At 33.6% G+C, this 15225-nt stretch overlaps 1 protein-coding gene across 1 annotated transcript in view; it reads left to right on the top strand.

Annotated features, from left to right (window-relative positions):
* Window positions 1-5797: 5797 nt before the first annotated feature.
* LOC127180851 (voltage-dependent calcium channel subunit alpha-2/delta-1) overlaps window positions 5798-15225 on the top strand; it is a 130044-nt gene continuing 120616 nt past the window's right edge. Inside the window, exon 1 of the mRNA XM_051135172.1 lies at window positions 5798-6254. Coding sequence (XP_050991129.1) covers window positions 6133-6254 — 122 coding nt within the window. The 5' untranslated portion in view covers window positions 5798-6132. The remainder of the gene's footprint in view (window positions 6255-15225) is intronic.

A 15225-nucleotide genomic window follows, 5' to 3' on the forward strand; every position in this document is an offset into this window, starting at 1 on the left:
ACACTTACGACTGGAGAAATGGCTGCTGATTGAGATTTGCCATCACGGGAATAAATTACATTTTAAATTACAATAATATTTCACAATATGATTTTTAAAAAATAAAAGTAGCTGTAGTCGGGGCCCATAACAAGGATATTATTACCACCTTCACATTACCGACAATGATTTAGGATCACTAAAAAGTGTCTTAACTAAAAAGTGCTATCCACCTATTTTCTGTGATAACGGGTGCAGCAATTAGTACATTTTGTGTCTGGCTTCCGGTGTCAACTGCGTCCAGCTATTTTTAACTATACAAAACACTTCGTTTTGCTGCTCAATATTGCAAATTGGTGTATCTTACCGTGTTATTTTAATGTATTATCTTAATTATAAACACACTGGTTTGTATTGCGAACAATTTTACCGTTTACTGCACGTTATTGTTATTCTTCTCGTTAGCGGATTATAAACCGGAAGTCTCCAAGATAGGTTTACTTCCGCGCTGAAGAAAAAGGTAGATACATTTGTTTATTTAGCTACTTTTTTGTTTTGAGATAAAATACTGTACGTGAGTCAATGAACTGGTTTTGTATTTACAGTGTTTTTCCAGCAGAGGGAGATCTAATATTTCTAATAATTACACAGGAAGTTCTTCATGTAAATAAGTATTCAAACGAAGTTCAACAACTTGATTAGCTTAGCTGTTTGATTCTGTTATATGGATTTGCCTGACTCATGAAATGATCAACATGTGAACTGCTACAAACATCCACATATTTGTTAAGTAAAAGAGGAAATGAGGGAGAAAGAGGAGTCTGACTCATCCGCGCCTCATTATCCCCTCGGTATTTTGTCAGGGCTAAATTAAACAACACAAGGCAGCGTTACCAGAACGATAAGTCCTGCCAGCACACACAGAAACTACCACTCACCAGTGTAGCCTCAGGTTTGTTTCAAAACAGGAGCAACAAGAAGCACAGAGTCGACAGACTCCATTCTCTCTCTGGGTGATGATGTGAGGCAGGGCATGTTGCCATGGAGACGCGGGTGCAGGGGTAGGAGGACCCAGGGGAGCGATGTAGCTCGGATAGCAGGATGTGCTAGCGAGTGTGTGATACTCATCATCCTCAGTTCAGTAGACCATGATGAATTCTTGTTTTCGATCCGTCTAATCAGCCAGCGTTACTCGTTAATACTGTGCAAATGAGAACGCTTTCCCTGAAAATCGAGCGAACGCCGCGCACGATTTTTTAGCTCGATAGCCGTCGCAGGACTGCTCTGACAAACGCCTTATATCTGAAGTTAATTAGCCTCCTCAAAACTCTCCCAAGAGGCAATGTTGTGTTTGTTTCAGGCCTAATCAACGCGTAGCTAGAGTTACCGAAACCAGGCTGTGATAATAAATATATAAGTGCACACACTATAGCTTCAGTTTCAGCTCTTTCTCATGTAAAGGACAACTCAAAAGGTATGTTTTCATGTATAAAACCCCCATTTATATGAAATCTATGAAAAAACATAATAATATAAATGTGTAAGATACTAGTTTCTTGTGTTGCATCTATATTATGCTTACTATAGTATCCTGAAAAACCTGATGTAGAAACAGATTTGGCTAAATTGCTAGTAAATAATAATTATTAGTACATTTTCATTTATCTAAGTCAGTTTTAACTCAAATTGTATTTTTATTTATTCTAATCCAATTTTATTTTATTATTATTTTCATTGTGTATTTAAATAAAAGTTATTTTATAATTAAATCTGTTTATCTATTATTATCTATTAAATCTATATTTAAGTCAAATTATTTTAATCTTATTCATCTTTTTTCTTTTCTTTAAACATCTCCACTGACCCAACACCAGGGTTATTGTAGTTAAAATTAAAACTAAAATGAAAATCATAAAAATGTTTTTACTTCAGCGTTATAAAATACTAAAATGTTTTTATTATTTTAGCAAGCTGATAAAGCACCATTTCCCATTTTTTATTTAGTTTATCTTGATGTTCCAAAAAATAAAATATTAAAACTAAATAAAATTATAAAATATAACAAAACAGAACTATGACCTATTAAAAATAGTTCTAAAAAATATATATATAAATAAAATAGAGAACAAAATAAAATTAAATAATAAAATAAAATGTTAAAACAAAATAATAAAGTAAAATAATAAAAACAATGACCTATTTATAAAAAGCAAGTTGCCAAAGCACCATTTCCCATTTTTTATTTAGTTTATCTTGATGTTCCAAAAAATAAAATAAAATATTAAAACTATTAAAACAATTAATAAACAATTAATAATTATTAAAATATTAAAACAAAATAAAATAATAATATAAAATATAACAAAACAGAACTATGACCTATTAAACAATAGTTCCAAAAAATAAATATAAATAAAATAATAAAATAAAATAAAATATTTAAAAAAGGCAAGTTGCCGAAGTAGCATTTCCCATTTTCATTTAATTCAACTTGGTGTTCCAAAAAAAATAAAATAAAATAAAATAATAAAAACTATGACCTATCAAAAAAGGCAAGTTGCCAAAGCACCATGTCCCATTTTCATTTAGTTTATCTTGATTTAAAATAAAATAAAATAAAATATTAAAAGAAAAATAAAATAATAAAATAAATTAAAACAATAAAAACTGTGACCTACTTTAAAAAGACAAGTTGCCAAAAACCATTTCCCATTTTCATTTAGTTTAACTTTGTGTTCCAATAAAATAAAATAAAATAATAAAATCTATGACCTATTTTAAAAAAGGCAAGTTGCCAAAACACCGTTTCCCATTTTCATTTGGTTTAAGTTTTGTGTTCTAAAAAATAAAGAAATAAAATAATAAAACTATAACCTTTTTTAAGCCACTAAAAATGACAAAAACACAGAACACAATTACTAAAACGTTCAAATTAAAATGAAAACTGAACACATAAAAATAAAAAACGAATTCAAAATATTAATAGATCCTAAAATAACACTATATCTACCACTCCCTTGCACCCCCTAGTTTGAAAACCCCTGTTCTAGACGAACAGCTAGAGAATCTCCTGTCGACATTTAACAAGCTTGGTCATTAGCTTTTACTGAACGGCCCACGGTCAAGCCACAGGCGCTCGCAAACACAGCAACACTCTGCCGGCACATAAAGAGTTTCATCCACAAATGCACCTGGAAGGTCCTCGGAAATGCTTTTAATGCACATCGATGTCTAATACACTTCACTGCCAGAGCCTCTTGTGTGCAGGCCTGACCCCATAAACACAGACCCGTCTGAAAAGAGTTGGGTGAACACATTAAACTGGTTGCAAGCAAAGTGCACACGCACTCCGCTTCCCAGCATCCTTTAATCATCGGCCGGGCCGTGCATAAGAGGAAAGAGGTCGCAACAGTGCTGTCTATTTAAGACCTATTGGGAGTTTTAATGAGAAAGTGTGTTTTTGATGATGGGACGGCGTCTTTTCATTTAGGCCCAGTGCTTTTATCCTAGTTTGTTATGTAGTTGGCTACTCTCTCTACTTGAAGTTACCACAGGGTCACGCTGTATCTCTTCTCAGCGGTGGTGCATCAGTACAAAACCTCCTCTAGGCCCTATTGGATCCGCGGTTCGATGGGATGGATGGGTGCTAATGGACCTGCATACAGACCAGGGAACAAAAGCACAAGGCCTCTCCTATTATAGAGCTCGCGCTCTCTCGCAGTCTCGCGCCCTGTTGCACGCGCCTCGCTTTGACACTCGTCGTTGCCGCGGAGAGCGCGGTTGCTAGGCAACGGGTGAAAGCCGAAATCCCTGGGTAACTCGCCGCTTACTGCCCCGACCTGCCTCCCATCCCTGCTCGCTGGCTTATTAACTTTATTTCATTGGGAAGGGAAAAAAGAGTATCTCATTTAAACGAGCATTATGGCTGTATAACTCGCCTGCGATTTACAGCAGTGCCTTATAGCATTATATAAAAAAGAGGATGCTGTGCATGCAAGATATATAGATGCATGTGTTTATGAAGGAGATGCATCATTCAGTGATGCCCTAAATGAAAAATGAACTACTGAGCACCTTTGATATTGATCAGATGCAAACAAAAGCATAACAATGCAGTGTATTTTAGGCAGTAATTGATTAAGTAGCTCACCATCTTTACGTGTAGTTTGATGTTGTTATTTTTTATAATAATAATTACAATAATAAAGGTGTATTCTAATATAATGTGATTATAATATAATGTTAGAATATTATAATATAATGTAATTCTAATGTGTATCATTTATGTAAATATTATAATATAAACTTAAATATGATTTAATGTAGATAGTAGATGGCGTTCTAATTTTAACAATAATAATTATGATGATTTTTTGTATTATATAAAATGTTTATAATGTTTAAATATGTCTGTAAGTAAGTAAATAAATAAATAAATATATATATTTTTTATTTTTACCTGCAGAATATAGATGGCATTGTTCATTTTCATATTATTATTATTATTATTAGAATTTAAATGGTGTTTTAATTTTCATAATAATAATAATAATAATGTTGCAATTTATAATGTTTAAAATATGTAAATAAATAAATACAAACATACATACATACAAACATAAATAAATATTCTTTCCTGCAGAATATAGATGGTGTCGCTCATTTTTATATTTTTAATTATTAATTATTATTATTATTATTCAAGTGTAGATGGCGCTTTAATTTTCACAATAATAATAATAATAATAATAATAATAATAATAATAATAATAATAATAATAATTATTATTATTATTATTATTATTATCGTATTATTTTATTATTATTTATTATTTTATTTTATGTATCATTTATATAAATGTTAAAATATATTAAAAAAATACATTTCATGCATTTCACTGTTGTTCAGTGTCATATTATTATTATTATTATTATTATAATTTAGGTGTCATTTTTAATTTTATTATTATTAAAAATTGTGATTATTTTTATTATTATATAAAATGTTATAATATAACTTATATAAATATTATTTATATAAATATTAAAATATGTATAAATATAAATAAATATAAATATTTTCATGCAGAATATAGATGGCATGGTTCGTTTTCATATTATTATTATTATTATTATTATTAAAATGTAGGTAACATTTTAATTTTCATAATAATAATTATGATGATTTTTATTAATATATAAAATGTTTAGCATTTATATAAATATTAAAATATGTATAAATATAAATAAATAAATATAAATATATTTCATGCAGAATATACATGTGTTTTCCATTTACATGATTATTATTATTATTATTATTATTATGTAGATGTCATTGTTTTTATTTATAATAATAATAATTGATTTAATTGTTGTTATTGAATAATATAATTAAATAATAATAAATCTAATATTTGATAAATATGTATATATTTATATTAAAATATTCTATGATATATATATATATATATATATATATGCATGCAGATGCCTTTTTTTTTAATAATCTAAAATGAATAATGAATGTATTTATATACGTCGTGTAACCATAAGTATTGTTTAAAATAACTATATATATATATATATATATATATGTGTGTATATATATATCAGAAATATTTGCAGTTTATTTCTTTATATGCCAAACACTTGATCGCGTAAAAATGTAAATGTCGAAACCTTTTAGTTGGGTTTCAGTGGGTATCACGGCACTTTTGTACGCATTGTTAATTGATTTCAGGAGGGTGTTACTTAGTATGTGTTGAGGAAGCATAAGAGAAGGAGGAGGAGGAGAGAGAGAGAGGAACTGGTGAGGGTTACATTGCATGAAGATCCGATGAAAGATAGCAGGCTATTGCAATAAGAGGGCAAGAGAGAGAGGGGTGGGGGCAGAATGACGCTGATTCGGGGCTATTGATCTCTCCCTCCCCTCTATATGGGGTCAGTAGTTTGATCAGGATCACACAGAAGAGCCACACACGCGCTTTTGTAACATGAAGCGGTGCGAATAGAGCCATCTAACAGGACACTCATCACCAATCCGATCCCGTCTGTCTCTAACCTGATGACGGGAAATAATAAGCTTATCCAGCAGGACAGGAGAGCGACACGTTATATCTCGGGAGAAAAGTAACTGCTGTGGATTGACAGATGATGGTGCGCCCGAGATCAACAGATCTGATCATGAATCCGTTCAGAATCTCCGTGCTGATGATGTTCATCTTCGCATCTGTTCATATCTCCTGCCCATCGCAGTTCCCCAGTCCGCTCATGTAAGTACTTTGACGGTGTTGCCTGTGCAGAAGAGCGTCACAGTGCTTCAACTGTTGATTAAAATGCCTTTTTTCATTCAGCCACTAAGTGTCTGAACGATTGTAAGTTTTTGTGAGAGTGTAAATCGTGCATAATTCACAAACTATTTATTTTCTTGTGTGCAGTTTAACGCACTGTGTGTAATCCGCGTACTTTATAGATTTGTTTTATTATAAACAGTAATTCTTTACACCTACATGCCCCGATAATGGTCAGTAACGTCCAAACGAAACGTAAATGTAAACTTACATATAATTATATAAATTCTGTTGTGGGTTGTTAACAGGTGACGTTGTTTAATAATACAGTGACACATTCTCAATATTCAATCAATATTATAAATTATCTAATTATTGGTGGGAGGAGTCACACATATTGCATTATTGATTTGTTTATCAAGACATGGAATACCCTAATTCACTCTAAAATGACAATTCTGTCATTATTCACTCACTCATGTTGCTCCGAACTTGTGTGAACTGTAAAACAGAAATGCTTTCATGTAATGACTGCTTTAAAGATTCAAACAAAAGAACAAAAAGCACCATAAAAGTGTTCCTTATGACTTGTGAGCTCAGTCCCAAGTCTTCTGAAGTCTTTTTGATCTTGAGAACCTGTGTGACTGAATCAGTGAGTCAGACTTGAAAGAATAAGTAGAATTTGTGAGCTGGTTTAACCGATTGAAAAGAACTGGTTCAAAAGAATCAAATTCTTCAAATCGAATCACTGACTCAGCGATCTGTTCGCAGTGGTTCTCCAGCTAACCACTCTCTTTTAGATTATTACATTTAACTTGAATTTAACTCATTGTATGTAGTGAGTATACTGTATTTCGATTTTGTATATACATAACTTATAATTGTTTACACCTGTATGCCCCAAAAACGTTGAAACATACTTGCATATAAATATATAAATTCTGTTGCAGGTTGTCAACAGGTGACGTTGTTTAATAATACAGCGATATTATAAATTATGTTAAATGATTGGGGGGAGGAGTCAAAATGTTTCCCATTGTTGATTTGTTTAGCAAGACTTGGAATTTGAAAATGGCAATTTTCACTCTTAAGATCCATACAAAAAGTACCATAAAACTGTTCCTTATGACTTGTGAGCTCAATCCCAAGTCTTCTTGATCTTGAGAACCTCTGTGACTGAATCAGTGAGTCAGACTTGAACTATGACTCGCGAAAGAATCAGTACAATTTGTGAGTCGGTTTTACCGATTGAAAAGAATTGGTTCAAAAGAATCGTTCACTGCTCCAGTTCGAATCACTGACTCAGCGTTCTGTTCGCAATCGTTCTCCAGCTAAACTCTCTTTTAGATTATTGAATTTAACTTGAATTTAACACATTTAATGTAATCTGTATATTTTATTATTTTTTTTTTTACTGTTATAAACGATAATTGTTTACACCTGTATGTCCCAAAAATGGTCGAAAACGTCCAAACGCTGAAATGCAATCTTACATATAAGTATATAAATTTTGTGCAGGTTGTTAACAGGTGACGTTGTTTAATATACAGAGGACAAATTCACAATCGATATTATGAATTATTTTGAATGATTGGGGGGACGAGTCACAGAGTTTCCCATTATTGATTTGTTTAGCAAGACATGGAATAATTCATTTGAAAATGGCAATTCTGTCATTATTCACTCACCTTCACGTAGCTCCGAACTTGTGTGAACAGCAGAACAAAAATGTTTTTATGTAATGACTACTCGTAAGATCCAAACATAAAGAACCGTAGAAGTGTTCTTTAAGACTTGTGAGCTAAATCCAAAGTCTTCCGAAGTCTTCTTGATCTTGAGACTCTGTGTGACTGAATCAGTCAGTCAGAGCTGAACTGTGATTCGTAAAAGAATCAGTACAGTTTGCGAGCCGGTTTAACCAATTAAAATTGAACTGGCTCAAAAAGAATTTGTTCACTTCTTAAAATCAAACCACTGACTTCACCAGCTAACCACTCTCTTTTAGATTATTAGTGAATACTGACAAATTATGGTGTCTTGATGTTGCAAATGTATTGTGTGTATGTACTGTAACTTTGCACTGTCACTAATCTTAAAGGTTAAGCCAGGTTAAAGCTTTTACCTCCTGTGGTTTCCATTTCACTTTCACCTTATGCAATCTTTTCCCAGATTATTCACTTTGCAAATATCAGCACTTGATATTTAATCGAAAATACTCAGTATTTATTTTACCTAGCTAAAGGTGTCTAGGTTATTATCCCCAATGTCAATGTTACTTTAACAAAAGTTCAGTATGGCCTCAGTTGTATTGTATAACAATATTCAACAGTAGTGCATTGTGAACATGTATGGCAAACAAGTGATTGTGTTTGTGAGAGACAGATGTGACCCGACAGATGGTTGAGCATTTTTCGGTTTTGAGCTGACAAGTCTTTTGTTAACCTGATATTTAAATTAGTCTGCAAAGCAGACATGTTATATCTTGTGAGAGAAGTAAGTTTAAACTGTTGTGGATCTGTAAACGACTGTGAATTCGAATTGTGGTTCCCCAGCTCGGTGTGTTGAGGTATTCCTGTTGTTTGCATGTGTCAGGACAGATGCATCTGAGATGAATTGCCCTTATTGTCTGCACTGCTGCTTAAAAAGCAATGGTTCCACCAGGTGCTTGTGACAGCGAATAAGAGAACTGTCAGCTTTTTCCCTGTTATACTGTCTTAAAGTACCACAGATTTTTATAAGCTTTCATAAATCTACAAACTCTCATTTCTGAATGCAGTAAAGGACAGAATTAGTTTTGCATGTGTTCTCACATTGTGTTTTATTGCATGGTGTGAAGAGCATTAATGCAATGCATTAAGACACCGATTTACAAAGACTATGTAAAAAGCTGGGCCTTTTGATTTGCCGACCTGTTTGTTCTGCTCTAGAACATGCATTCAGAAAAAAGAAACCTTCTGGGTGGCCTGAGCTGATGTAGATCAATACTGTTGTAATGGCCGTAAAAACCAGGGTATAATTGTTCCGCATTATAAGTGCTTTTGTTAAATGTGCTCTTCCGGGAGATTTCTGAGAATTTACGTCAATAATGCATTGCTTTAAAATAATGAAAAAGAATGACATGCCTTTATTATTTTATATATTATTAGTTATTCAAAAGGCTTCCTTGGAAAGGTTACAGCATAGTACAGTGTAAACTAAAAGTGAGGATAAAAGCTTAAAGAATGGTTTATCTCAAAATGAAAATTTGCTACATCTAATATGTAGATGGGTTTGCTTCTTCACTGAAAAAGATTTGGGAAATTTAGCATTAATCACTTGCTCACCAATGGGTCCACTGCAGTGAATGGGTGCCGTCAGAATGAGAGTCCAAACAGCTGATTCACACCATTCCAGTCCATCAATTAACATCTTGTCCTCTATCCAAAATATTGCTTTTTGATTCTTGTCTGAATCAGGAGAGAAATATGCACAGATCAAGTGAAAATAGTCCAAAACAGCACTAAACAAACATGTGAGTGCCTTTTGATGTGAGAGGACAACAGTAAAAACATCCTGATGATAGATTTGTTGTTTCAAACACATGGCTTTTCACTTCACAAGATTGCAGTCTTGTTACGTTTTGATCAGCTTTCAGATTTCTCAAAATCTGTTCTGATGAAGAAACACATCCAAATCTCGGATGGCCTGAGGATGGGTACATTTTTGGCATATTATAATATTTTTTGGGTGAACTATTTCTTTAAGTTAACTTATGCTTTAATTACTTAACCATCTTGTGAACAATACTGTGAAGTAATAATCCAAAAATTTATTGCATTGCAAAAATATTTGCATATATATATAAATGTCAGTTTTTCATTGTTTATGGCTCAGTGCATTTTTGCATGGTACAAATAGCTTTATTTCTGTCTGTTCTTCAATGAACAATGGTTGTTGAGATCAGTACTGTGGGTGAGAAACAAAAGGTGCAGCAAAAAAAAAAAAAAAAACTTTTGGCTTTTCCTTCCATCTGTGCCTCAGATACACTTATAAAGGAAGTGAGAGTACTCAATAACTAATCCACTCAATTTGGACCGACATAAGCCACACTGCTCCTCTGCTTTCTTTCAATTGCTAGTATTAGTGCAGAAACAGGCTTTTTCGAGAGGGAACCGAGGGAGGATTCCCACAGAGAGATGACGCAGGTGATCACTGTGGCCGTGTCCTCCTGACAGCCAGAGACACCTGTCCCTCAGTCCCACTCTTGGTCCACTTACTGACACAGAGACGCCACTCACCCATGGAGAGGACATGATATATGTTATGCTGTAATAAGCTGTATACTTAGGAGAACAGAAATGCATAGGTCAAAGGAAATGGAAAATGTTAGTATTTACTCAACCTCTTTTCATTAATTGTGCAATTTTTTTTTTCAAGAGTCAAAATTTGTTTAATCAGCATATTAGAATGATTTCTGAAGGATCATGTGACATTGAAGACTGGAGTAATGATGCTGAAATTCAGCTTTGTCATCACAGAAATAAATTACATTTTAAAATATATTAAACAGAAAACATTTTTTAAATTGTCATAACTAATCTACAGGAATGTTTAAGCTATCCGTAACATGCTTTTAAGAAAGAAGCATCACAGGATTTGTCAACGCTTGTCAGTTTACTAGCATTAGAGCTTTGTTTTATCTGTTTGACTGCTACTGGTGGCCCCTTAAAAATAGGTATGTGGTTCCCTGGTCTCTTGCGTTGTTCCTAGCAGCAACTGTATAGTGTAAGCTTAGACATAAGTTCTTAAAAAAGAAAAAAAGCTTAGAGTCACAGTTCTGTTCCCCTGTCAGATGAGCGCTAATCCTCAGCCTGTAAAGGGATTAAATAGCTTATTATAGAGGAGCGCAGGGAAATCTCTGAATGGACCTTGGAAATGGTAGTGAATGAAAGCACACATTCGCTGGAATAAACTCATTATGATCACTGACAAATTACCTTTTAAGCAGAATTCATCTAAAGAGCTGTGGCTGTTTTTGCTTTTACACTAGACATTTTTTCTTACCTACTGTACGAGATATAAACTGACACATCTTTTAATTCAAGGTAATATTGTTGGATGCACCTTTAAAAGATACATGAACTGTTAGGTAACACTTCATTTAAGGCCTGTATGTATTATACATTATAAAAGTATTCTTATTGCATTAATTATGCCTTAAAATGTAGCATTGTATGTTCTCATGAATATCATGGCTACACTTTAAAGAGTGAAATGCATTAAAGCACATGATAATCAATCATTTTTATGCATAGCAAGAACCTGCAAGAATAGTATGTTTTATCTGTGATGCATTACGTTGTACATTATGTATACTTATACATCAGTCTTCAACTTAAAGGAACGGTTCACCCTAAAATGAAAAGAAAATTTGCTGAATATTTATTCTCCCTCAGGCCATCCCAAATGAAGTTGAGTTTGTTTCTTCATTGGAGCCGATTTGGAAAAATTTAGCATTACATCAGTTGCTCACAAATGAATCCATTGCAGTGAATGGGTGCCGTCAGAGTGAAAGTCAAAACAGTTGATGAAAGCAGCACAATAATCCACAAGTAATCCACACCACTCCAGTCCATCAATTAATATTTTGTAAAGTTCAAAGCTGTGTTTATAAGCAACAAATTTATCTTTAAGATGTTTTTAACTTCAAAATCAATTCTTCTATCTATAATATTGCTTCCTCCTTTCTTACAAACATGCAGATTTTCACTTTACAAGACATTAATTGATAGACTGGAGTTGTGTGGATTGCTTGTGGGTTACTGTGATGATCAGCTGTTTGCACTCTCATTCTGACGGCACCCATTCACTGCAGAGGACCCACTGGTGAGCAAGTGCTGTCATTTCTACAAATGTGTTCAGATGGTCAAACACCATAAACCCTGGCAAAGAAAAATTTCAGCCTAAAAAGAAAATACCTAATATTTACTCAACCTCATTTCATTAGTTGTGCAAAAGTTTTTTTTTTTTTCCAAGAGTCAAAAATCAAGAGACATTTATTTGTCATTTGTGCAGTTACACTGGAGAACTGGGCATTGAAATGCTTGTAACAAAACACAGACTTATAGTTATTTAATCAGCATATTAGAATGATTACATCAGTTGCTCACCAATGGATCCTCTGCAGTGAATGGGTGCCGTCAGAATAGAAGTCCGAACAGCTGATAAAAGCATTACAATAATCCACAAGTAATCCATATGACTCTAGTCCATCAATAAGCATCTTGTGAAGTGAAAAGCTGTGCTTGTAAATAGCAAATTCATCATTAAAATGTTTTTAATGTCAAACTATTGCTTCTGGCTAAAAATCAATTCCTCTATCCATAATATTCCTTCCTCTTTTCTTACAAACATGCAGCTTTTTGCTTTACAAGACATTAATTGATGGACTGGAGTGGTGTGAATTACTTGGGGGTTACTGTGATGATTTTATCAATTGTTTGGACGCTGATTCTGACGGCACCCATTCACTGCAGAGGATCCATTGGTGAGCAAGTGTTGTGATGCTACATTATTCCAAATGTGTTTAGATGAAGAAACAGACACATCTTGTCTGTTCCTGTTGCATTAGTACATGAGACATGATGCTTGTGAAGAACACCACAAACCCTGGCAAAGGAAAAGTTCAGCTAAAAAGGAAAATCTTAATATTTACTTAACCTCATTTTATTAGTTGTGCAAAAGTTTTGTTTTTGTTTTTTTTTCCAAGAGTGAAAAATCAAGAGACATTTATTTGTCATTTGCAGAGTTACACTGGAGAACTGGGCACTGAAATGCTTGTGACGAAACACAGACTTATAGTTATTTAATCAGCATATTAGAATGATTACATCAGTTGCTCAGCAATGGATCCTCTGCAGTGAATGGGTGCCGTCAGAATAAAAGTCTAAACAGCTGAGAAAAGCATCACAATAATTCACAAGTAATCCAAATGACTCTGATCCACCAATAAGCATCTTGTGAAGTGAAAAGCTGTGTTTCTAAATAGCAAATTCATCATTAAGATGTTTTTAACATCAAACTATTGCTTCTGGCTAAAAATCAATTCCTCTATCGATAATATTCCTTCCTCTTTTCTTACAAACATACAGCTTTTTGCTTTACAAGACATTCATTGATGGACTGGAGTGGTGTGGATTACTTGTGGATTACTGTGATGTTTTTATCAGCTGTTTGGACTCTCATTCTGACGGCACCCATTCACAGCAGAGGATCCATCAGTGAGCATAAACTGTTCCTTTGAGTGTTACTTACATCTGCAGACATTTAGACTTTGTTGCATTAGTACATGAGACATGCTGCTTGGGAGAAACACCATAAAACCCGAGAACATGTGTGGTTGTGAGTTTACTAGCTATTGTGCAACATCCTGTGAGGCAGCCAAAGCCTTGTGAGTCAAGGAGGTCTGACTGGTAATGACTTATTTACAGGAAGTTTTAAAGAGCGTGTGGGACTTTATATTGCTGGAGGCATACTTGCAAACAGGATATTTTGACTTAGCAGACTTAGTGCAAAAAAAGTGCTGGTATAACCATATCTGTCCAGCGCTGCTCATTAGAAAGCACCTCGGCCAACAGATTGTCTCATTGCACCCTACATCTGTGCTTCTGTGTTTCCAGCCCCTGAGGAAAAAGCCTATGACAGAAGAATAGAATGAGCGCTAGAGGAGAAGAATGGAGGAGCCTATATTAAATTCAGAATTCTTTGCAGCCCATCTATCTTTTTTCAAATTCGGTTCTGACCCCAATACAGAAAGCACCGGAGGGTTCTATTATACTAGTATTGACGGTCTAGGTTCACGACTTAAACTTGGATGTCTGCTGTGGATGTGTGTGTTTTTGTTCTTCTGGGAAAGAGAGTAAGACCCTCGCCTTCTCTGGTACCACAAAGTCACTGGACATTTGCTACTCTGCTTCTTTTATGTAGACAGTAGTCTTTTGGTCCTTTGCAAAAATAATGCATGAGAGGGCAGAAAGCTTTATCGAATATTTCTGCAGAGTGAGAGTGAGTGAGAATGTTTAATAATTAAAGATAAAAAATGATTTAATATACACTACATAATGTTTCTGAAAAAAGGCTCACTACAGCTGTAGTTATTTTGTCAAAAATACAGTAAAAACAAAGTAAAAACAATAAAGTTTTCTATTTTTTTTAAATGTATACATATATTTTTGTGTGTGTGTGTGTGTGAATTTTCATCCATTACTCCAGTCTTGATACTTCAGAAATCATTTCTAATATGCTGATTTGGTTCTCAAGAAACATTTTTTTATTATTATCAATGTTGAAAACAGTTGTGATGCTTAATATTTTTGTGAAAACAGTGACATTATTTGTCAGGATTTTCGATTATTTTATTTAGCAAGGACACATTTCCTCAAAAATAAATAAATCAATAAATTAATCTGGCTCACCACAAACTTTTGTATATTTGCTAAAATAAAAAAAAGGAATAAAATAAAATGATAAAGATAATGTGTTTCAAATAGGATCACAGTTTGTTTAAATGCATCAGAAATACAGTTCCTCACGAGATGATACCTCTAGTTCTCTGATGGACTTCGCACTTCGCAAACACCTCCTGAATTTCTCATCATGGTTTGGGTAATTTTAGATCTGTGATCACAGAGGCCATGAAAGACATGTGACTTCATCCTGATGTCCATGAATTCCCTCTCTTTTTCATCTTTTAGTGTATATAGGCACATCAAGGAATATCATGAGGAAAGAGAGTTTCCATCAAAGTGTGGTTGTACAGTAGCATTAAATATTAATATTAATTGGGTGTTATATAACCATGCGGAGCAGTCTTTGGAACAAGTGACTTCTCCAAATTTTCTCTTATGTAGAACAGATCTGCAACCATGTACAGTTTATAAGATTAACAGTTGGCAAGAGGAATTTTAGGCTGAAG

The sequence above is a fragment of the Labeo rohita genome, chromosome 18 (assembly GCF_022985175.1).
Source record: "Labeo rohita strain BAU-BD-2019 chromosome 18, IGBB_LRoh.1.0, whole genome shotgun sequence".
NCBI classification, from domain to species: domain Eukaryota; kingdom Metazoa; phylum Chordata; class Actinopteri; order Cypriniformes; family Cyprinidae; genus Labeo; species Labeo rohita.